The sequence below is a fragment of the Strix uralensis genome, chromosome 6, assembly GCF_047716275.1.
Source record: "Strix uralensis isolate ZFMK-TIS-50842 chromosome 6, bStrUra1, whole genome shotgun sequence".
NCBI classification, from domain to species: domain Eukaryota; kingdom Metazoa; phylum Chordata; class Aves; order Strigiformes; family Strigidae; genus Strix; species Strix uralensis.
The window spans coordinates 43834204-43859186 of NC_133977.1; the positions used below are offsets into that span (position 1 = coordinate 43834204).

A 24983-nucleotide genomic window follows, 5' to 3' on the forward strand; every position below is an offset into this window, starting at 1 on the left:
AAGAAATGCTGCATAACTGTGAAGTATTTTCTATCTCCTACACTACTGTAGACTCTGGTGTATAGTTTCTGCTATTCTGCCTAGTGCATTAGTTAACTCTTCTCCTCCCCAACTCACTCGTCTCCTACATGAATTTACACAATACCAGAAATACTACAAGTTATGCAAGTCTTAGGGCACACAGAACACCACGGTCGTAACGATAACAGCACTTCTCTTCCACAGAGTTAAACCATTGATTAAACCTGACACTGCTGAAGGGAAGGAAGGGCCATGTTTGGACATCTGCGCAGAGCGGGTCTCTCCTCTCCGAGTGCCTGTGAGTCACTGAACAGAGCTGCTTGCTCTGGGAGACTGTTCCTCCAACACGCACTCTGCTTTTCCAGACAGGCACCTGGGCTAAATGTCTTGGTTTCTGGCTGAACGGGAGAAAAGCGAGTTGAGCCACAGCTACCTGTACTGCTGGAGCCCCCTCTTTAACTTAAGGAAGGTGATTTTGTTACTTGATCTGTCAGTGAACTGACAAGAGACAAAAGGTTCTAAAACAAAGACCACACAACCACTTCATGTAAAATCCATTTAGGAGGACTGTGATGAGCCAAAGAGCCATGAATAATGAAAAGAAAGCAAGCTGGAAATGACTAGCAGCTGTTCCACAGAACGTAAGATTTCTGCAGCTCTGAGCGAAATTATCAGACAGAGGGTTAAAAAGAAGTGCAAGTATTTTTCTACATAATACATAAATAAATTTATTGCCAGAAAATACAGTAGAGACCAAAAGTATAAATGAGTTTAAAAAAGAAATGGGAGAAATTAATGGATCACCGGTCTAGAGGCAACAACAGAACACGGTGATTCAGATCACACCTCTGGCTCAGGGAGCTCCTGGCTGCTGGAATGACAGACACGTAGCAGAGGGAAGGACCACAAACGCTCACCTCCCGTGCCAGACACAAGAAGCATTTCATTCTTCCTGAGTAAGAAGTAATCCTAAGCATCACTGTTGCTGAAAGATGTTAAGAAAAAAATGTGCCTTTGCTATGTTTTGTTTACAGGGTGTATAGAGTCAGGTTTGGTCTATGCAGCAGTGACTAAACACAATGCATTTTGAAAAGGATGCCATAGCAGCCATTCCCTGAATGCCCCGTGCCAGCCAAGCTTTAGCAGGCTCCTTTCAGCAGGCCTGTACAACACACACAGCCCTCCGGCCTTTCCTTTAGTTCAGCGGCCAGAAGAGGATGTTGCAGTTACAAAAGAAGGAGCTGACAGAAGCCAAGTGTATTAAGAGGTAGGGAAGGACTCCTGCTAGTTCAAGTCTTACTGAAGTCTTTTGAAAAGCTCCTCCTTGGACAGTCATTTCCTTTCTTCGTAATATGGACCTGTCACAAAATTGCAGAAGAGATGGAAAGAAAGAAAAAGAAAAGGGGGAGAGGAGAAAGACTGCAAAGCCATAAAAGTTGGCAGGAGGACCAAGAAGCAGCTGAGCTGCCTCAGAAGGAATTTAATGCCTTTTTCTAAAGTTACTCGGAGCTAAAGTCAATTGTATCAGCTTGCTTGTGGCATTGCACTTCTTCAATGCTGAAATTTCATACTTCTGGTATTGCTAATGGCAAGAGGATTGCCAAAAAATACCTCACCCCAGGCAGAATCTCTCCCTTTTGCCCCTCTGCGCAGACCAAGGGCATGGCAGGAGAGAAGATAGAAAAGGCAAGGAGCAGTCCTGCCTCCCTTACGATTAAGCAGCCTAAATGGGTGTGTCTAAGCGTGCTTTACATTTTCTTCTCTGTATTTAGGCGCTGCTGATCTTCATGGAGCAGGCCTCAGCGGAGTACATTCTCATATAGGGTATAAAAATATACCTCATAAAGGATATATTCATAGCAATCACATCGTGGCAACTGGAGATGACTTATCCCTTCCAGTTGCTATGGTTTCCTACCAAAAACAATGACTGAGTTACCGTCGGCACACGCAAAGCTGACAGACACATGTCAACAGCTGGAAGAGAACGTACACCTCACGCAAACAGGCACCGGAGCTGAGGCAGTGAGCCGCAGGGGAAGTCACACTGCTCAGGAGCGGAGGCACTGACAGGGCGCATGAACAGCTCAGCAAAGTGACAAATTTAACTGCAGGCTGCCACGTACAGCACTTCATCTGTCAGGTTTGAAATCCATCACTACGTTGGTAGGATCTGCTAAAATCACTTGAGCTGGGCAATTAAAAATAGGGGAGGAGGTGAGATATTTTGCACAGAAGTTGATGATTAAACGTTTTGTCTAAGCTGTTTGCGGGTTAGTTCAGCACTGCCATCTCACTGCACCCCAAAAGCCACCTTGACCATAAATCCTACTCCACTTCTTCTGAACAGCAGACTCTATTACTTTCCCTGTCCTAGTGCCAATGTTTTAGGTATTTTCAAACCTGACTTACTGTCATATACTAGCTAGCACAGTATAAGCTCCTCTTCACAGTTCAAATATACTGAACGAACTAGGATGAAGGAAGGGCAGAACATCCAAGATGTAGCAGACACCTATGACTACTGACAAGCTCTGGTGGAAAGAAGAGATGCCACGGACCAAGCCTATGTTCCTAGCAAAGAAATTCAAATTATCCCTCTCACAGCTCATCAGGAAATACTCTCTGTGCTCCAACTGATCAAGATGAACCCTCCTTACAGTTTTTGAAGTTCTGACACACTTCTTTCTGTATTTTAGTTCTCAGCATTTCCTTCTTCAAACTGCCTTTTTAAGTATTTTTGACTACCAAGAATATATAAGAGTTGATTTTTCTTAGGTGTTGGTCTGAAGCACCGTTACTGCTCCCTGTTGAAATCTGCTGTTTCTGATACTTATTTCAGGGCTAGGGTGTGATTAGTTTTATTTAGAGAACATCCTGCTGTACAGGAGCCTGGAACTTCACAAAAGGTGCTGGAATGAACCTATCCCAAATAAAGCAACTTCACAATAAAATCAAGAGGCACTTATATTTGCTGTCTGCACACTTCAGCGGCTGGCTGAGTGGGTCCAGTAGTACACACTGGTACCCAGTGGTTAAGAAATTTTCATGTGCCCAAAGGATCGTGAATAAAACTGTACTTTTATGTGCCATCAGTCACACTTTCTCAACTGTTCCACCCACAAGAGCAACTGGACAGCTCTTTGAAACAAGAAAGCAATCCACTCGGTTTACTTTACCCAACACGCAGGCAGTTGAGGCTGGGAGCTCAGAGGGAAGAGGGCCAGCAGCGAGCTGGGCTCTGCCCAAAGGGCTGTTCACCGGCTGGCACCGTTCCCCCTGACTCCCGGCTGAACAAGGGGCACAGCCTGCATCCCAGGGCAACGTTAAAAACCTAAGCCTGACAGTGCCATCTTTAAAGATATTTTAGTCCTTCCCATGTGGCCCAGTCACCTTTCATCTAGATTCCTCCTGTAACTTCAGGCGGGTAAAACATCGAGGCAGAATTATTCTATTAAGTTCAACAAATCCTACTACAGACAGAGCAGATGTGAAGATACATGCACTTCTAGTAATACATTAGCTGGGTTCCACCCCACAGCTGGCTCCATTTCAGTGTTGATACAAAGCCAGTAAATCAGTTTTGAACATGCATCAATCTTCTTGCATCAAAAAAAAAAAAAAAATCACTAAAATGTTAGTAACACATGGGGTGGGAAAAAAGCATGAAAAGGACAGTATTTCTCACCTCCCATCAAACCTGTGCTTCAGGAAGTCAAAGAGAGCTTTCTGCATCATGTCTGTCACCTTTGCAGAGGTGAGGAAGATTGAGCAGGGAGGATTGACAGGGAGAAAAAGAAGTCAAAAGTAAGAAAAGAGGTAAATAGAAGGTAAGGATACTGCCAACAATCAATACCTTTTATAGGTAATATCATTTAATTTTCATGCTCTTGGCAGCACGTTTTGTAATAAATACTTGCAAGTTTTCTGACTCATTCTCCAAAATGCAGAACGGAGGACGTGAGAGCTGTCACTCCTTCTGCTCTTGTCTTGACTTGCACCGAGGCATCAGAGCACACCTCACCACCTTCCAGAGCAACACCATTCCCAACAGGCTGCAGAACATGGCAGGAGCATAGGGGACTCTTCGGGTTGAATAGATCATTTGTTTTTTTCCTACAGTAACCTTATTAGAACTGGCTTAAAACTTCAGACACAAGATTTATTGTGTTGGATGACTGTTTGAACAGAATGATATTCTCAGAGAGGCCTACAAGCAGAAAAAATGAATGTTTCTCTTGCTGTACAAGGGAAAGCATCTGAGAGCAGCACAGCCTCAACAGCTGTCATCTCCTTTATTGAGTGAGCTCCTTGTCCTTTTTGGGACAACTCAGGCTGACACCTATTATCTGCCAGTCTAGACAGGAACTCAGTCAAAGCCCCCAGGCCTCTGGCAGTTTATTTCTCCTAGGCTGTCTTTCAAAATGGTTCTTAGGGAATTTAATCAGAAAAAAAAAAAATAGTCACAAGAATTTTCCCATGTAGGTTGCAAAGTTTTCTGTTATGTAGACCACTATTTGTAACCGAAATTAATATTGTAACTGCGCTATCATTTATACACCTTTATATGTTTAAGATGTCACGCTTAGTATTATTTTCTTAAACAAAGGTGGGGCAACATATTTGTAGAGGTATGTATGAACAAAAAGCCTCTCTCCCCTGCAAACCTGAGAGTCCCCAGGCAAATTAATCTGTGGTGCAGCACCACAAAAGTCAACGGATGAAATTTACTCCTGTCATAAACCATCACCATAAAATTAAAAGGCAGAGATTAGAACATGAAGTACCTAATTCCTGCTCTGCTGAACTACACTTTCAATCATTCTTACCAAAAAAACAATGCCAGAACACTGCGTTATGCTAATAATGGTACCATGTTGTAATCTTCCAAAAAGAACCATTCCAATATGTTTAATAATATCCTATAAAGTACTAACAACATTAATTAAGCTAAATGAAGCGTATCTTTGATTTTATGTTCATGTTCATTTAGTTCCTAATTCAGCAAAACACTTAACAGATGGTTAAGTTCACCAAAATGCCCCGTAAAAAGCTTATGCTCGTTTAGCACATGTTAAATGCTCATTTGAATCTGCAGCAGCCTTGTAAAATGGGCGTCCTGTTTATCTGTGCGTGTTACCATACCTACTTCCACGCTGAGCAGAAGCAAATAATTTAGAAGGGTTAAAGGTTTCTTTACATATATATTTCAATATGTTAACAATCTTTAAAAAAAAGCCAAGAAAACATGCTGAAATAATAATCATCAATTCCCGTATTTGGTTTCAGGTGCTGGAGAACAAAACTGGACACTGCAATAGTCCAGCTATTTCATTTGCCAACACTGAGTTTCATGGGAAGACGTAAAGTTTTTATAAGTGAGAAAAGGAGAACAATGGGGAAGCTTCTTCAAAATTTTGCTAATTAAGTTCAAAGCATGTGCGAGTTTGACTAAAATTTTACATGTATACAGAAGTCTAGCTAGTGAATTTGACTGCTCCAACTTTTTCTTGTAGCGGACACAATTCTTTTTTTCTTACTTGATTTAATCCAGAATAACCCTACTTAAAATAATGGATATGCACCGTGTTTAAAGCAGTAAAACGGCCAAGAAAGCGCCAGCGTACTTATGTTACCCACCCTTCAGCTGAGACATCACAAGCAACAGACACTGCTGCAAGGTAGAAAAAAAATCAGCTGGTACCCCACCCAAACAGTGCGAAGTACTAACTATGCTCTTTGATCTTAAATAACATTTTGGTAATTATTTAAGCTAAGATCACTTTTGCACTGGACCATACACACTGAATGTACTAGGGAAGGTTATAATGAAGAAAATAGTAACTGCCAATACCTGGAATACATACCTCATAGCCTTTCAGTGATGGACCCACCAAGACAACAGGTCTCATTGATGGTACTACATCATATGGGGGAACGTGTTCTGTCTAGGAGAAGAAAACAACCCTTCAAGTCATTAACCAGAGAAGATCCCTATGAAAATCCTAGGAATTATGTATTAGAATTGACTAAAATAAAATGGAAACAAAAGTACTACTTACCACTTTTTGTTTCTGTTTTGCTAAAAGACCAAATGAGAACTTGGTTAAAACACACACACGGTGTATAACAACCATAACACTTTCAAACAAAAATCCCTCGATTTCTCTCAACACACCTCCCTTTTGGTCAGCCCTGTTTAAATTGGTCATTCATCCCATTCTGGGGCAGCTGCCACTTTTCCCAAGATTTTTTCCCAGTCCCTTAGCAACTACTGCATGTCTAGAAATAGATGTCTTTCTCCACCTCTGCATGCAAGCACTTTTCTGTAAAATGTCTTAATAAGTCAGCAAAGGGGGGAAACCCGCATTTTTCATATACGGTTTTTAAAATAGAAGTATTAGAAATAGCAAGAGTTTCCTTAAATAAAATTCCGTCTTACCCGTGGAAGTCGGTGTGGCTCGAAATGTGCCAGAAACCATTTCTCCAAGACTTGAAGAAGAATTTCCACTTGATTTCCTACGGTATCAGAAAGAACCCCATTAACACCAAGCGCCCAGAGATGCCAACATGTGAGGTTTTAGCAGCAGTTATGAGAAACTGCCCCTTGAGAAAACACACGGTAAAGGAGAATCTTCACCCACATTCACCCTGCAAGGAAGCTTCCTCTGAAAGGAGAGGTGAAGAGCACCAGGCAGGGACACGGGGAAACCAAAGCGTCTGTAATTAAGCCGACCTCCACGTCTGGAAGAGCTGGGTACAGGCTACGAGGGGAGAGCAGGCTTCACTAGAGACTGAGCAAAGCTTTTTTGTGATCTGCCCGTAGGCTGGGAAACACAGCAGCTCTAATCACAGCCAGCTGCTAAACTCAGAGCCTAGCTCAGCTTGGCATGAGATTCCCCACCCAGCACTCCCCTGTCTTGCTGGGTCTCTCCGCCAGCGTACACGACTAGCCAGACACATCTCCCAGGAGGTTTGGGATAAAAATTGCTGGTTTAAATGGCTTTTGTTGTGTAGCAACGGTGGTTTAAGTAGCTCCTCTTTCCATGGGCTGTACCTCCCTGCTTCCAGCCAGGCAGTGCTGCCCTACATGATGTTCCCCTACATGATGCTCCCAGCACAACTGCCGGTGCAGCCATCCCACAGCAGACTGGAACAGGGAACTGGTTTGGGGAGGGGGAAGATGCTCAGGTGAATCAGCTCTAATTGAGCTCAGGGCACAAGCAGCTGAGGAGGAGATGGGAGGAGGGAAGGGAGCTCAGGGCAGAAAGGAGAGCACTGTTAAAGCAGCCTGATTACCGCAGGTGACATAGTCCCAGGTCTTTAGCACAGTATTTAGTATTTTTCATTACATACAGACTGACCAGCAAGAGGACACTAGTCCCAGTCACCATTTTGTCCTTGCTTTCCTGCCATTTGCTCTCCAGTGCACGGATTGTTTACTCCTGGACTTGGCAAATCCTTTGCAAACATATACTAGACCCTAGAAGCCCTCTTTTAATAGACAACTTTTCACTGCCTTACTCTGACAAAACTAGAATTCTTCTTCATCATGTAGAGCCTTGGTATCACAGCTAGTCACAGCTTTTAAAGAAATCTTAAGGTAAACATACTGTATGACTACACCTAACAAAGGTGCTCAAAAATATTTTATCATTATACATTACTTTCAGTTTTATCACACAAATCCAGGTGTCAGTACAGACTACTTAAAATCGTAAAAGATATCCTTTCGATATTTCCCCTGGCTCTGCCATACTTGATTTTATTCCTAATATTCTCCACAGGTGAGATCAGACAAGACCAAGAACTGGTGATTCAGTGGAGTCATGCCCATTTACAGAAGCAGAGAATTTTTCTAATAGGCTGTATCTGTAACAGTATCCTAAATGCTCTGTTAGTGTCCATCTCTCTGAATTAGATAATCTTCCTTCTGTACATTGAGATACGCTGGCTTCCTCTGAAGCTATTTCAAAAGTATAAAAGCAATTTGGAAAAAGCACAGTTAATGCTGTTCAATCACTCTAAAAACATTTTCCCAGATGGTTTATACTTGAAATGATTCCTGACCCCGATTAAGTATATTAGTATGCCAATTCCCTGACAGTACTATAGAGGCTAAATTATGCTCCTTTGACTGCTATCTATTAGGTCCAGATTCAAATGGCTCACGTCTCTTTACTCTGCAGTACTAAAGATCTTGTTCTCCTTGTTATCTATGTGAACTTTTAAATTTTGCTTCCAATTAGTGGGAATAATATGCTAGTAATAAAGTAATTATTTTTTTTTTAAAAAGGGAAAAGTATTTTGTCTTTTCAGCCAATAGAAGAGTGACTTCAGTGACTGAACTAAGACTATGAGAAACCAGTTTTACTTCCTAGACCTGTGACCATGTTTATATTTTTACAGGGACTTGCAATCTCCAGCTCTAGCAGTGTGGAGACACAGAATGGTCAGGCTGGAAGAAGAAGAATCAAAGAAGTCCAATGACAAAGCTCATCTCTATAAAGTTTGAAAAGTCTTGCTTTGGCCAAAATGGACAGAAAGAAAAAAAGGAAGAAAAACCCCACAACCTTAAGAAAGTAATAGTTGGGGAAAAAATCTGGCAGTCTTTGAGCACCCAGTTGACTTAAACCCACAGGGATGTAAAACCCTCTAGCCCTTCAGACGTTTCTGTCATTACCACTCATACTGTATTACTAATCTTTCCTAAAGTCAATACAGTTTTTTGTTGTTTCTCATCATCAATATCTAACACGTCTATTCTCTGCAAATATGTATTTTCATTTGGAATCCCAAATCAAACACTCTCTCCAAACGCACTGCAATAAAAAAGAATCAAGTGACCTTTGAAAATACTGTCCGGTGTCAGAAATTATTTTAAATTATTTTAAAAGGTTACAGCATTCTTACCCTCCATGGAAACGTCCTCTCTTCTGCTCCTGTTGAATGCGGATATTCTCCAGTCTAAGCGGGCTTGGAATAAAGCCAATCTCGCAGCCCTCCTTCACCAGCCTTCCTATCCACCAGTCATTATTATATTTCTGGAACACAGAAAGGTTACTGGCTTCAGTTCAAAATGCTCCATGTCCGAAACTCCCTTATTTTGTTATCCACAATCCTTAACTCAATACCGGTCAACAAAACCCGACTCACACTGATGTCTGGATGCTGGACAATCCCTGTGAATGTGAGTGAAGTGAAAAGGTGTGAGGCAGTATTTGGAGGGTTGATGTCCTCTTTGCAGCTGTAGAGTGGAAAGCGGCGTCATCTGCAGCAGTACTGGCTTATCTCTGAACTGCCCCAACACACCCTGCTCTGACTTTTTCTCTGATGTCACCAACTAAGGTGACGAGTGTGATGGTGATTTAATGAGATGAACCAATTTCTGGTGAACCAAGGCCACCAAACTACCTCACAGCAGCCTTAGAAAGCGGTCAAATGTAAAAATAACATCTTCAGATCACCACCAAGGTTCCTTGTAAACCATTACTGGTCCCTTATAAAATTTAATGGTCTCTGTAAACCTTGTAAACCACCATTACTGGTTCCTTGTAAAATTTAACGGTCTACACCAAAGATCATCATCACCACCACTGCCATTTTTCCTTCCTCCTTTCCAGGTACTTGTACAGATGTTATTAACATGTTAGCCCTTTGTAAAAACCTTGTGTGATGGAGAAGCTCTACAAACACCATTCTAGAAACTGAACTAAGGACAGAGCAACCTATCCGAGACAACATAGAAAACTTACCAGCTCCAGCAACGAACCAAACCCATACCTGGTTAATGCTATGGCAGAGCTCTAATACAAATGAGGCTTTTACAGAGCCGCTGCCTAGCAGCAGCTGAACTCTTTGGAGGCATACACTTTTAAATGTAGGACAGTTGAAGAAAAAAATCACTTTTAGGAAGAAACTTTAATATATACCTGAAAGTATAAAATTTAATTTTATCATTAACCTTTAGTAACATACGTTTTTCTGCATTATTGAAAGTCTGGCCTAACTTTAATGATGGAAAGATGAAAAGCGGTATCAGCGGATGTCGTAGTGGAAAAGGATTTGTTGTTGTTGGCTGCCAGCAGCGCTTCTGAATAAAAAAATCTGAAAACCTTATACTCTGCTATGCTTCATTAGGCACCTCAGTGTTCAAAAGAAACATTACTTTTGACAACCGACTTTCAAGTCATTAAGACCAGCACGAGTGTACCAATTTTGTTTGCATGCCTTGAGGAAAAAGTTATCACAGTCTTAAAAATGATCAGTTCTCTTGGCTCCATATTCTCAAGTACTTAAGTTCTTGCAGAAGCACATAAATACTATGTCCTAGTTGTCAAAGGTACAACGATGCCTGACTGAAGTCACTCAAACATAAAGAGCCTCGGCACCTTTGAAAAATAAATTAGCCTTTTTCTTAACCCATATGTACACACAAATATTAACATATACAGCTAAGGGAAATGCCATCCTTATACTCTCATCTTGAAAACCTCTTCTCTTTATATAGCTGTTATTTATGCAAGAGGTTCCATTATTTTACCATTTCAACTTTTTAAGTATCTATTCTTCATGCTATTATGACCCCGATTCAGACAATGTCAGTAAGCAAAGCTTAATTTTAAATATGTTGCTTCTGCTTAAGCCAACAGAACTCTGTACATTCTTTAAAATAGACAAATACTTCAGGATCTAGCATTCTGCTGTTGTAAATCAGTGAAATCAATTGATGGATTTCAACCACTGTAAAACCTGAGTCCCATGAGCATTACCCATTCTATTTTGGTTCTAAATGTATGGCTTGAACATGGGAATCTTTCTTCCATTAGCAGGTCATGGACCGCTGAGTGATGCCTCTAGATAGGAGATCAGAATCAGCGTTATGCTGAGAATATCTGAACAATACAAATGCTAACGATGCAGCAAGGAACGCCTGGGCTATTTGCATTAGGTCATTACCTCCCATATGTTATCCTTTGCATTCAGCATGTGGGAGGACTACAGTTCATTCCTATTGGTTGCCATGCCCATGATTTCTTCTGCATTGTCAGTAATTGTTGTCACTTCATCTTTTAAGTAAGCACATAATGTATAGTCTTGTAGGAGACCGATGAGACATACAGGACACATTCTCAATATAGCAACTCATCAGTTACTGCTGATGTTTCATCCTGTCAGCAGGGTGACCTTGCTTCTTTACCTAGTTTAGCACTATTCTAAAATCTGGAACCAGGCTTGTTCTAGCCCAAGCAAGAAAAACACTGAAAAACAAATTCTGCAAAGCCTTCTTCCATGCAGCTAGGTTCCAGCATGGGGAACCATTCCTGAAATCCTACAGAGTTACAGCCACAGCTTCAGGCAAGCTGAAGATTTCAGCGTTAACAAAGAAACTATGCCAAACCCTTAGAAGAGCTGACAGGTACCAGTAAGGCAGATGGCTTACAGTTCAGGGGCCATGCGATCCTGGCCATTTAGATCTTGGAAGAACACTCACAGAATGCCAAGACTTTGGACAATTCTCTGGAAAAATGTACAGGGCAGCACAATAGGAGCTTAGTATATTAAATTCAATCACTGGCCTGACAATAAAGGTAGCCACATCCTAGGAAAACCAAGATCAAATATTTGTTTTAACGGTGATGCGCAGAGTTACCCAAACTAACGTTACACAGGACAACGTACACTAGAAAAATAGTACGTCGGGTAGGGTATATTTCTGGTGTGGGGGAAAACATCAGGGAAGACAGCTGAGAAGGGGATCTGAGTGCTGTAATGGATGCAGCTGTCTGCATTCGACTGTGAGTGCCAGCAAACGTCCTTTTCCTGACACGAAGCAGGTTTAGGAAGTGGCGTACATCGAGGGAGTTGAGGTGTGGTGCTAGACAGAACAGAGCACGTTCCTGGGGAACCAAGAGGAGAGGCAAGCAATCCTGCATGCAGAGATAGGAGATTCAGTGCTCCACTTCCTCAGCAGGGGCTTTAAGCACTGTTCCACACGAATATTTTAAAAAAAAGCAGCACACAAAATAATCAAACAAAAAAATCCAAATCAAACTTCCACCTCTTTGCAGCAAATTGAGAAAATGGAACCAGGGAATCAACTGCCTCTCCTGTGTCCTTCTCAGGGAAAAAGAATTTAAAGCAAACCCCCCTGTTCTGCCACCAATCTCTGTCTCTAGAGGTGCAGAAGCAGGTGTTTTCCTCCCAAATGTGCTCAGACTAAGGGAGATCGGTGCTCTGAAGCGATGAAGGACACATGTTCAAAGAAAGAGACAAATGAGTACTGAACACCCTAAAATAAACCCAGAATGCAGAGATGCAAAAATGTTTTTGCAAGCTGCAAGCCTATGTAGAAAATCTACAAAACAACAGGGGTTTATGCAAATTTGGAGGGCTCACTTCAGACGAAGAATTGCAGAAAATATGCTCAACATGCAATAAAATGTATTTTTCTCTACCAAAGCCATACTCAGGGCCCATTTATTTCCATTCCTTTTTTCTTATTTTTGTATCTGTCCTCTTCAATATTTTCTTTTCTTATTGTATTATTCCAAGTCTTATTTCCTCCCTTACAAGCCTATTTGGTGCTTTATGAAGACCTGGTGTAACCTGGTGCTACTCTACTTTCCGACCAATAGAATCCCTTTCCATTACATAATCTCTGATCCATCACAAACCTCATTTGATGAAAAGAATCTGAATCTACCATGTTGAAGGGGATGTAAAACATAACAAGATGCTATTTCCTTCCTGCGGCATGAAAAGCCAACAATAAGTCAGTAATGTCAAGTGTTAAAAAAGCGCAAAATAATCACCCCAGGGTGCTGGAACCCTAAAAAGGCTGAAGTACCACCACATCATCACTAATCAGATGGTTGTGCTGTGCTCTCCTGCCTCCACTCAGCTCTTGGCTCTCTTTTTAATCTGGAATGGCTCAGCCTCGACTTTTCACATCGTAGTCCTTGGCATGTATGAAGACTCCTTTTCACATTCCCTTTTATGACTTTGTGGTTTTACCTCTTTAATGTGTAGGAAGTCCTTGGCATCAAAAGAGATGGCAGTGCTCGGGACAGGAACATCTTCATCCAGAGCTCCACAGTAACTCACATTAGTCTTAACAGCAAATGCTACTGGTTTGGACTACAAAGAGAAACACACATCACAAACAGTGGCAACTTTTCTGAATCAAGAATTGTATCAAATTACCAAAAACCTAGCAGAGGACATTTGCCGAATACATCAAAATTCAGACCTAATAATTTCACACAAGCCCGCAGAGTTCAGCTCCCTAGAGAAGATCCCCATTTATACGAGAGTATTTACACTATCTTCCCCCAAACATCTTGTCTGCAGATAACTTGACTCAATTGCCAAGCTATTTCAAAAGCTGGCATCATCACTATAAACCAACAGTATCAATTTTAACACTAGGCAAAAGATAAATGCCACATAACTTAGTTATTACTAAAGTTGAAAAGAACACACCTTTGCCCTTTCAAGTTGTATAGCTGCTTGTTGTTCTCTTTCTTGGCGGATTGCTTCCCTATCTTCTTCCAAAGAGACATCAGAGTCTGAGGGTCTGCTTGTGTACGAATCTGCTGAGCCCTGAAATGAAATTCATGTCACTAAGAAAACATATGGAAGAAACAGAAACCCTCTCCCCAGTCAGATTCATAAAATACTTTTAAAATATTTGTTTCCTAGTTTCTTTGAGTGGCTTTTACATATTGTTGCTAGCACAAAAATTCCACAGAATTTAGCAGAGAAATAACCTGGCTTTACCGATCAGGCGCACTAAGCTAAAGACAAAAATCCCAAGAAAAACCTCTCTCCCCACTTTCAGAGAATCTCTCCACTTTCTTACCGACACAGTGAAATACAGCTCAGCTGTGGGCACTATCCAGAAATCTTTATAATCTCTAAATCCTGTTTGACAACCTTAGATTCAAGACTGTCAAGGGCTAGGTCATATCAAATATAATTAAGGTATTATAAAGCTTGGTTAGAATCACCCCTCCCTGTAAATACAAGACCATTGTGTAAGTACTTCCCTCCCTGCTGTGGGTGCCACTCACATAAAGCTTTGTTCTGTGCTTCAGGAGGGAGAAAGTGGCAAAAGTCACATTATTAAAAGCTACTCACCAGGGCAACACAAAAGCTATACAATGATATGAAACGAAAACAGCACACATGAGCAAAAGCAGAATACAACAGTCTATGAGGGAGGAAATCAGGCACCGCCAGTTAAGATTTTTTTTGTCTGGGATGTTTTTCAGGATACCCGGCAACATCTGAAGCATGCAGTGGCTCCTCTCTTCCTTTTATAAAGCAACCTGACTCCAGCGTCCTACACAGCTGGTCTTTATGTTTGCGTGGAGTCAACTGAAAGACAGGGGTTTAATCTTGCAAAACAGGTAAGGTAAGGTAAAGGGAATGCTTACTCGTGATGAATCCAAAATACCAGTCCACCTTTCTCCAAACCTCAAACACAGGCTTGAGCCAGAAGTCTAGCAAGACTAGGACTCAAACCTGGACTTCGAGAGCACCACTGAGGGAGGTATGTGCAACTGGGCATTCAGGCAAAAGGTGAAGTAAATTTTCACTACTTTTTCCTACAAAGATTTCAAAATCCTCAAGTCTAGCTCTAACTTTCCACTCAAGGGAAATATATGTCCCTTACTGAGCCATTTCCCAAGCAAATGGAATTTTTACTAATAAATTAATACGTCTGTCTGGTGAATGATGGCCTTTGCTTAAGCCAGACTCCAGCCTTGAAGGATCCTGTTCTGTTCAGTACAGCATTTGACTAATTGGTGTTTGGGTCGTTATCCTGCTCCCAGCTCTGCGTGTCACCCTCCCCAGCCCAACACTCTGCACTGGCTGGGAATGCCTGCTATAAAGGGCGGTATATAAAGTTTAGCATAAACTGCTCCATATAGATTGCATTGTAGTCTAACTTTTAAAACTATAGATTTTGCATGTCTTAGGAAAAATAACTACACAAAAAGACTATCACAAAAAAAGAGGACTTCAAAAGGATCAGGATAATGCAGAGCTGAGGAAGGATCCAGCCCCAGGTCTGTACTTGGTAGGAGGAATATACAGCAACGTATGACCACTGCTAAGAGACACTATTTCTGTTTTTAAATAAGGGAAGGGAGTCATGTGCCAGACTACATATGCTGTATCGTATTCTATAACCAGTATAACAAATAATTTCCAAGTCATCACATTTCTAGCAACATATATCTTATATATCTCTATATTTATACCTCTATGTAGCTCTAAAAATCTGTAACTCTATACGTGTTCCAAAAGAGTCATTCTACAGCATTATGTCTTTCAATTTTTTCTGCTTAAATCGATTTATATCCTGCAGCACTGGGACACGTATTCTAGGTAATCTACATAGAAGTCAATATTCCTACTCTCCATGTAAAGTAACATATTCTTAAATATTGATGTGAATACACATCCATTAGAAGAGTGGCGATGAACCACTGAGGAGCATATGCTCTCTCCTTGTCATATACTCATAACTTGGCCGTAAGCATGCTACTGTCACCAGGGAGGGCACATTTCCTCTATGTCAGGAACAGGATTCACCCAACATGAGCTAACACACAGCTTATGATCTTAAGAGGCCAGAAAAAGCCCTTTCCAGGACAGCCAGCCACCACACACCCCAAGGTGAGCCGGCTGTCTGCAGACACACACGTGTTTGGGGTCCTGAGCTGGAACAAGGCTAACATCAAGAGGCTGACAAACCAGCATTAGCTGCTGGCAGCAGCACAAGCACTTCCTAGCCCAGAAGCGAGACATGCTGCTCTTCCTTCTGCTTCCTTCGGGATGTAGCAGAGACCAGGGAACTCACCAGCACTTGGCTGGGCGCACACCAAAGACACCTCCCGGGCTGCTCAGCGGCTGCCAGTTATTCCTCTCTCCCCATCTTGGGGGCAAGATGAAAACTTCAGCTACCAAATACATCACCACCAGAGGCATGAGAACATTTCTCCCCTGATCAAAAGTGAGCGCACAAAGCGTGTCAACTCACCACACCTAGGTGAAACGGGCAGCAGGAAACCCCCTGCCCAGTCAACTGCTCCAACCCACATCTGTTCAGCAACTGAAGGGGAAGTCTATCAGTGGGAGACTGAATTTATGTGGTCAAATATAGTCCTAAAATTATATATAGCCTGTCCTCCACGCCAGAGCCTGCATTGTTCAAAGCAGTGAAAAAAAAAAAGGAAAAGAAAGGGGGGAGAAATGGGAGAAACAGGGGAGAAAGGTAAAAAAGAAAAAAAGAAAAGAAAAAAAAAAAAAGACCAGAAGTTGCAAAGACAGACCAACTTTGTGGAAGAGAAGAAGAACTTATCGTTTACTGTCCACTAAACGCTCTGAAGATACAAAATGCTTTATAGCTGCTGATCATCACATTTTTTACTTACAGACAACAAAGCTTCAATAGCAGCTGAAAGGAAGAAGGGAAAGTAATCACACTCTCCAAATAATAAATCAAAAGGCATAATAATACATACAAATAATATCCTGCAGTAGGAATGGGCTTCTTTCCAAGATTTTCGTCCTACCACATCCTGGCATGCCCGAAGCCTGACACAAAGCCACTACTGCTGTCATCGAGAGCAGCAGACACTTCCTCACCCACGTGCTCCCTGACCGTGTCATTTCCCCCTTAATTTTCTAGGTACCAAAAGGTGTACGGGAACAAGGCACAGAACACATTGCTGACAGGACAGATAGCAGCACCACACATGTAGGTGGATTGGAGAAATCATCTGTATGGGGAAACGGTGAACAAAACATGCGCAGGTTCACGTCTATATATTTATTCAAGTCCTCTGGATATGATTCAGTGTGGCTCTGGAAGGCAATTTAATAGAAACAGATACCTGTGCTGAATACACACTTTCCCATACTGGCTTTTAGCGGTGTATTTTTGAGCACTGACCTATTTAATGCTGTCAGAACAAAGTAGTCTTAACCAAAGCAGCTGATGCTGCAAGGCTACCCCAGGCTGCTCCTCAATGCTAATCACTGCCTGTATGCCAAATGATATGGGTTGGTACAATCACATCCGCATGATCTCTTCTCTTGCAGGTTATGCCAAATAGCGAGGGGCTTATCGGAAAGATGCAGCTCCAGGACTGGGACTCACACGATGCTGAACTGCAGCACCACACTGAAAACAAGGCAGGATTCCACAAATAGTGGCAAGATGGACAGGAAAAGCAGTCCAAGGTAATGAAAACGAGTGGTCTGGAATGTCCCGTAAACACGGGCCGAGCAATGCGAGGAGCTCCTTACGAGGAGCAGCTGAGGGAACTTGGGGGGTTTAGTCTGGAGAAGAGGAGGCTGAGGGGAGACCTCATCGCCCTCTACAACTACCTGAAAGGAGGGTGCAGAGAGGGGGGATGAGTCTCTTGAATCAAGGAACAAGTGCCAGGATAAGAGGGAATGGCCTCAAGCTGTGCCAGGGCAGGGTCAGACTGGCTCTTAGGAAGTATTTCTTTGCAGAAGGGGTTGTTGGGCGTTGGAATGGGCTGCCCAGGGCAGGGGGGGAGTCCCCATCCCTGGAGGGGTTGAAGAGTCGGGTTGACCCAGCGCTGAGGGATCTGGTGGAGTTGGGAATGGTCAGTGTGAGGTTCATGGTTGGACTGGAGGAGCTTCAAGGTCCTTTCCAACCGAGATGATTCTGTGATTCTGTGAGTGTCCACATCAGTCAGAGCCGGAGACCAGGCAAGACTGAGGTTTACTTTTCTCAGCTCCACCGCTGCCCCACACTGAGCAAGACTACAAGGCCTGTCGGGTATGCACGTGCACCCTCAGAAGCCACCTTGCTGCCATCCCGGTCACCTCTTGTGCTTCTGTTAGCACCACCCTCGATTTCTGCACTCTGTATTCCCCAGCCAAAACGCCCGTGGAGTTACAGTGGGCTTCTGGCAGCAGCGACTTCTCACAAAATGGGCCTCAGCATCTGAGTAAGGCTTCTGGGAACTACTTAACACAAGCACTCCATAAATTAAAAATAACCCTTATTATATCCTCAGAAGTCCAGCTTTTGACTATTTTTTAAAACACTGCGCAGACAAAGCAACACTTCTTGTATTTCATTTTTGGTTCTGTTTAAAATTTTTGATTGAACATCAGAATATTGACAGCAGTATTGTGCAACATTGATAGAATATTGTGCAACAAGCCAACACGAACCCTCATGCCTGTACAGCACCAAGTGCAATAAAGTTCTGGACTGACAGCTTATATTTGTTGAAACTGCAATAGATGTGGTGATATTAAATACTATGATGCACCTGTGCTCTTCTCACAGCTGGGAAAGTATAACTGACTGCCTGACCACACAATGAAAACCAAATTATGGCAGTAATCTTAGGGAAGTGAGAGAAGAAAGGAAAGAAGGCATTCCCCATCTTTTTATGTACACCAGAACTTTACCAAAAAGACCCTTTAATTTCTTTATTTTCATATGGCTTAGAGCAGCAAGCTGATAATTTGGGGTGTATTGCATATGTCCGCAGTTTCACATTTGCACACAGTATTCAAGGACCAATTATCATGCTGTTACTCAACCTCACAACCCCCTAGGAGACAGAGGAACTTGGTGAAGTGGGAGCATATGCAATGAGTTCAAGTGCACACCAGATTTGACAATTTGAAGGGAACAGGCTTTGCTAGATAATTATATTATTCAAGGCAATGAAAGACTCGTTTCTTATTTCACAGCCTTTTTACTTTGGGTTTCTGTCAATTCATTTTTCTTGCAATTTATTATTTATTTTCTCCCTCATTCATTTTCCTCCCTCATCAATTAGTATAATTCAGCTTTGACAAAAACACTGAGGTTTGAAGCCATCCCAAAAATGCTAGGGAAAAAAGGGTAAAGCAGAAAGAACAGTGGGTCTGTTTATTCAGCAACTATAAAATAATGGTAAATCATCTGTCCCTGTGCTCACTGACTGATCTTACACTTGAGATTGCTGAAAGATGTGTGCTGACGTGGCTGGATGACTGGAGAGAGTAACACAACATCCCTAGTGAACACGGTATCTCTACGCTCCAGCCTGTTTAAGGAGGAAAAGTTCACACGCATCCTCTTGCTGGACACTACAAAGAGCAGGAGCCAGGTCCAGCCTTCCTGCTTGCTGAAGAAAAGAGCAGAAGAAAATATCAACCTTCAGCTGTTACGGTTTCAGAAGGGGGGAAAAAAGAAAGACTTCAGTGAGGTTGCAAATATTTTTCCAACTGCCATAAATATACAGGTCTGAATTGCTCTCTATCCAGCCATAACTTGTAATGCTTTGTCATATAGCTTGTGCAATTAAAGCATCCATCCATTAGGAGCTCCAATAAGCCAGATGACAAGCAGCCTCTTTTGAAAAGATTTAGGGTGCTGCAGAGTCCATCACAACCCAGAAAGCATTTCTGAAAACATACCCTGCTCAGAGAAAAACCTTCTGCCTCACCCATTAAGCAAGACAACAGGGCAGCATTGTCTAATTGTAGGCATCCTTCTCCCGCAGCAGGACTAGCTCTGGGCGGTGGGAGCGCATCGCGCTCTCCAGGAATAAGCAGCCGCTGAGCACACATGGCAATCGCTATGCTTAATAAAGCATATATGCCACTGAAGAAGAAAGCCCTAGGATCTGCAGGCATAGGCAGACGTTGTTTTCAGCTGAGAACGTGAAAAACGTCTTTGCCAGAACAGAGAGAGCTCACTTTGAAAATCTGTAGCATTTTAAAATGACAAAGTATCCGGACTGGCAGCACACCTCAAGGCAGCCAATTATTTTGAATGGTTTGCTGGAGTTTGAGTAATATCAGAGCTAGGGACAGCATGAAATACTTCAGGGGAAAACAGATCACACTCCTGTCCCATCCTGTCCTCACCTCTGCCTGTCTCTCCTCCTGTGCCTCCTCCTAGTTCCTCCCCGCCACAGGAATCCCACTTGGTACCCTCAAGCTTCCCCACAGGTTTTTGGATGCTCAAATGCAGTTTCACCACCTGCAAGACATAGTATGCGAGGGCCCCAAAGACCCTGAAGATCCCGTCCTGATGCTGAAATCGAGGTTACACAGCTGACCGAAGAGCTGAACCACAGGTCGCTCCAGTGCTTTTAAACTGCCCAGCACCCCAACTAAAAATTTTCTAGCAGACATCCAAGGGTGTGAATGCACATACAACACAATGGAGGTCTGAGAGAGCAATACTGTACAAAACAAGACTGTTCATTGTTGTTTAGCTGTTTTATACTGGAAAACAGACAAACGTGGCCTTGTAAAGCACAATGTGACTTTCTCCTACATGCTGTTTCTCACACTCAGCCTGCATTGTCACATTCTTGTCTTTGCGAGGTTGGGGACAGCCAGCAAAATCCCGACTGAGGGCTAGTGCACAGAAATCCTGCTGCACAGGAAGCCTGCCACTTATGTAATAATCAGTAAAAGAAAAATTTACATTTACAGACCGATACACTGATACGGAAACTTGTCTTACACTGCGATTTGTTCCACGTTGATTCTGCTGCACTGTGTTGCCACTGCATGGCAGAATCAGAACTGCCCAGGTTGGGAGGAACTCCAGACTCCTACGTACCCCGGAGCAGAGGGACAATACCGTGGACCTGGCCTTCTGCAGTGCTTTTGTGGCTCGTTTTTTTTTTTAATGAACTATGTTACTAAGAATTAAAGCTCAAAAGTAGACTTCTGGGTGCAATCTTGATGTGCCTTTAATATCCAGCTCCTTCAAATGTTCTCATATAAAGGTGGACACTGTAACTTAGGGATCTCTCCCCCACCTTCAATTCCCACAGAAGCAGGGAAGTACCATGGTTAGGACTGGAGCTGCTGTTACAGCACAGCACTGCCAGGAACCGCATGTGGAGAAGCTGAAATTTCACTTCTTGGCTGAAACATGGAATCATGGAGAGACTGGCTACTACTAGTCACTTGAGCTGGACTAAATACATACTCTCATAGGGCTTGAATTTTTTAGGATCTTTGCTCTGCAAGAATCAGAAAGCATTTCTTCCTACTGAATAGAGCCACTGGTGATTAACCGGGCACTTCAGCGCTTGTGGTTCCTCCAGCTGCCAAAACCGGTTCAGAGACCTGCACGTGAAATATGGTGCTCCTGGAAGGGGCTTGTGGGGTGTTGGGCTGCCACAAGGCTAGCACTGGGCTGCTACCAGACACTTTAATTGACCAAGAAATTCAGTCTTAGGCTAAAACATAGAAAAGTAACCCTTGCTCTCAGGCCAAACCATATTCCAGCCCACACCAGGCATGATTACTCAGTTTACCTGAGAAGAGGGAAGAGTTCATTCCAAGCCAGTACCATTTTTGTTCTAGCTGCGGTCAGTATGCCTTGTGATAACACGTTATCTGCGTGAATACTGTAACCAACAGTACAAAAGCAGGAAGAATGCTTCCTGCCACACAGAGGAAATCCCAAGATTTCACCCTCCTGAAGTAGAACAGAAAGCTGACATCTCAAAACCCCTGGTGCAGACCCCTCTGTGCTGAGTCCGCTGCTCCTGGCCAGGGGAATGGGCCAAAGCTCGGCTCAGAGCAATAAACACCTTGTGCAAGGCAGACCGGCCGGCCCTGCCTGCTCACAGCCCCCCCTCAGCCACAGCACCAACCTGGGCAAGCAAAGCCCGTCCTTGGCAACTGGGTCTTGTCCATAAGAGTAATGTTTTCCGTACAACAAAAATTGCTGGCTGTTTTTTGGGATATGTATTTAGAGAGAACTGCTTACTCAAGTTACATTGTGATACAGGTCTTTAAAACTACTTATATACAGTATGTCTGAACTTGCCATGTGTGTGCATGGAAATAATGAGCAAAGACTCTTTTTTACTATCAGAACAGCATATGCAGGTAATAGGTCAATATAACCCTGCCAGAGAGGTGGCTCTTTCTATTTGTCATATATTGCAAGGTTTATACAACTCAAGATTTGTTTATTGCTATTATTACTATTCTTAGAGTGTTTTTCTTCATTGTTTTGTCACTTCTTTTCCATTGCAGTCTTTGCTCTATTCATTCATACACTTTAAAAAGAATAATAAAACCCCATGTAATCATTTACGCTCCCAACCTCAATAATGAGCAACAACAGCCTGCGCAAACTTCAGTGTGATTCAGGCCATCAGCATGCTCAGAAACAAAAGATGTATCCTAAAGCCTGTTTAATTCCAGACCACAGCTCTGCCCCTAGTTAGGGCTGAGGTCTCTTCACACTCTGACAGTGGAAGAAGCCAAAAACCAGAGTAGCTACCTGGAGAAGGAAGAGTGATTTCATTAGAGGAAGGCTGTATTAGCCCATCCTCCACCTCCCTGTCACACAAGATGTATTCATCAAGAACCAGAGCCTCAACTTGAAAAAAGAGCGATTGTCCTCAGTCCTCAGCAACTCATAGCAAGAATTGAGGTCGATGCGCATCGCGCAGGAGGTTACGTACCTCCTTAGCAAGTTCCCAGAAACATGACAAAGTTCTTGACAAAGCAAAAGGAGAACAAATAGGCGCAGTGCTGGCTGCAGGGCCATATGCTGCCATATGCCACGTGCGTTCAAATGAATTACTTTTTTAAATTTTAATTTTTTTTTTTTTAAACAGCAGACCTGTTCCTTGCAAATGCAGTTCACTCCAAGACCCAACATAAACCATCCCACTGGTCCATGTGCATCGTGCAGCCCTTCTGCACAAGAGCAGCCTCTACACAAGCTAGTCACAGTATCTGTAGTGTTCCCACTGCCGTAAAATGTAGGTTTAACTCACAGAGGTTACTACTTTAAGTATGCCACAAAGGCAGGTGTTATAGAGGATAAGTACTAACATATTTTTTCACGTTAAACAGGAACCAGAACTTGTGGACTTAAAAAAACCACCACATTTTAAACAACAGTGGCCACTACTGTTGATCACAGTTGGTGCTCACCTGGTCTCAGCACCCAGGGTGGGCAGCTAAATTTAATTACTGGGCAGATGATGTAATTAAGAGGCAAATACAAAACAGTGGGTATCTATTCATTTGGCATGAAAATATTCCTGTGCTGCAATCAAAGTCGGGGCCAGAAAAATCTGTGCGTGCTAGAAGAACAACCTGAGTAAAAGACTACAGAGAGGTCCTATCCTAAATGCTGGAGTGAGACTCCGTGGGAGCTCAAGGCAGGAGGCACAACCCTTTGCACTAACGAAAGCAAAAGGGCTATTCTCAGGCTTTACAGAATGAGGTGCTGAGGTTACACTGGAAGCACAGCCCCTATTTCGCTTTTAATATCCTCTAGAATTATTAATATCCACCTAGAACTACAAAATCTGTTAGAGCTGTTGTAATGTTAAACAACAAGGTCCAGTAGAGCTGTAGGAAAGCATTTCAGTAGGACTGTCACAAATTCACATCTAAGGGACAATGTGAATGTGCCACTGAAAGTCCAAAGAGGACAAGGTTCAGTTTCCAACCAAATCATTTTCTTGCTGAATAACTGACAAATGCACAAGCCAGCTGCATAACCATTTTGCACTGAGTTGTGATTTCAGACGTAAATCCTCAGTAATTATTTCCTTCTATATGTTTGGTAAATTTATTTAAGACAACTCATTAGGTGTCTCAGCAATTTGGAAATTACTAGGTAGTTAGAACATGTTTTTTCTTTGTGAATACTAATTATTAGAAAATAGGGCAATTGTTCTAACATCTCTTTTCACAATCTCTTTTTCCTGAATTTAAAATCTTGCAGTCACATCTCCCTTCTCAAGCTGCCTTCAGTTCAGCACAGATTGTGTTTTTACATCTAAGAAATTTGGTTTAAAAAAAAGCAGTAGTAATATAGACGTTTACTGCCAAAATATTACATCTTTTTCTATAATGTTCAAATGAACATATAGGACACATAAGATTTTGCCTGCCATGCATTACAGGTATACATTCACCAGGTGTTACACATAGAAAAGGGCTACAGTTTAAAGATCTATGTAGACTAAAAAAAGAAGCCCAAGATAGTGATCATTATCTTAGTTGTTCTGAACCTTTCCTTTTCACATTTTAAAATGTAATTTCTTATGTTATAAATAACTATAAGCTCAAATGTTGTTTTGCCTTTGCTGGAATCTCAAATGCTAATCGGTCAAGACAAAGCTTAGATGGTTTAGTGGCAAAAAGGACAGCATAAACTGCTTGAAGTACAGAGAGGGACGGAATGTTTCACTAGTTAGTCCATCAGCGTTTCCATTCTCTTGACCATAAACACACGTTTACACATTAGTATTAGCAAGAAGTAAGTTCTTAAATGCATTGTGGCACTAGTCAAACTGCTCCAGCTAGCTCACCCCTGCTGGCATCAACCACCTAAACCACCCGAGGGTACCAGAAGTTACTCAGTCCCCTTCACAAGAACAGTTCTTAGCTGCTACATCAGTTTGGCCTATTACTTGGCAAAGCAATTAAACACATCCATCCTCTTCCTCAGCAAAGCCTGTCCTGTTCTTCTGACTACTGTCACATAACCTGAGTCCCTGCAAGCACCCGCGCGAGGACTTGGGTGAGTTGGGTCCCAGCACTACTTCTCTGGGAGCTACAACCCTTTCTGGGCAAGAGTGGGACGTCCCAGTATGGGTCCCTCCCGCCACAGCCTCTGGTTAACTGCAGTTAAACCATCTGGCTCCAGGGTGAGGTCTGGTCGAGTCTACCTTGGCACCAAGCCTTGGAGCACCCTGTCCCAAGAGAAGAAACAAAAATTGACTCTGGGGCTTCCTTAACCTGAAATATTCGCAAGGGGAGGCTGCCAGAATCCGCAAGGTGTTTGCCTACAGCATTCACAGCAGAACTGCACAATGACAGACATGAATATCTGCTTACCCTTTTTCTATCTCTCCCTCCAAATTAATAATTTTTATTCTGGGGTGGGGATTTTTCTCCCCCTC

The 24983-nt window shown here is 42.6% G+C and overlaps 1 protein-coding gene across 6 annotated transcripts in view; it reads right to left on the minus strand.

Annotated features, from left to right (window-relative positions):
- Positions 1 to 24983, minus strand: part of CACNB4 (calcium voltage-gated channel auxiliary subunit beta 4) — a 113720-nt gene that overhangs the window by 22474 nt on the left and 66263 nt on the right. For 5 of the 6 annotated variants that reach the window (XR_012629536.1, XR_012629535.1, XM_074873852.1 and 2 more), the window contains 7 exons: positions 13507 to 13626; positions 13039 to 13161; positions 8935 to 9065; positions 6464 to 6540; positions 6084 to 6103; positions 5889 to 5969; positions 3710 to 3768 (listed from right to left, as the gene is read on the minus strand). Coding sequence is in view for 4 of the 6 variants with exons in the window: in XM_074873852.1 (XP_074729953.1) it covers positions 3710 to 3768; positions 5889 to 5969; positions 6084 to 6103; positions 6464 to 6540; positions 8935 to 9065; positions 13039 to 13161; positions 13507 to 13626 (611 nt within the window). In the remaining 2 variants the exon portion in view is untranslated. Of the gene's footprint in view, positions 1 to 3709; positions 3769 to 5888; positions 5970 to 6083; positions 6104 to 6463; positions 6541 to 8934; positions 9068 to 13038; positions 13162 to 13506; positions 13627 to 24983 lie in introns of those variants that run through there. The other variant, XM_074873855.1, reaches the window with a different exon arrangement.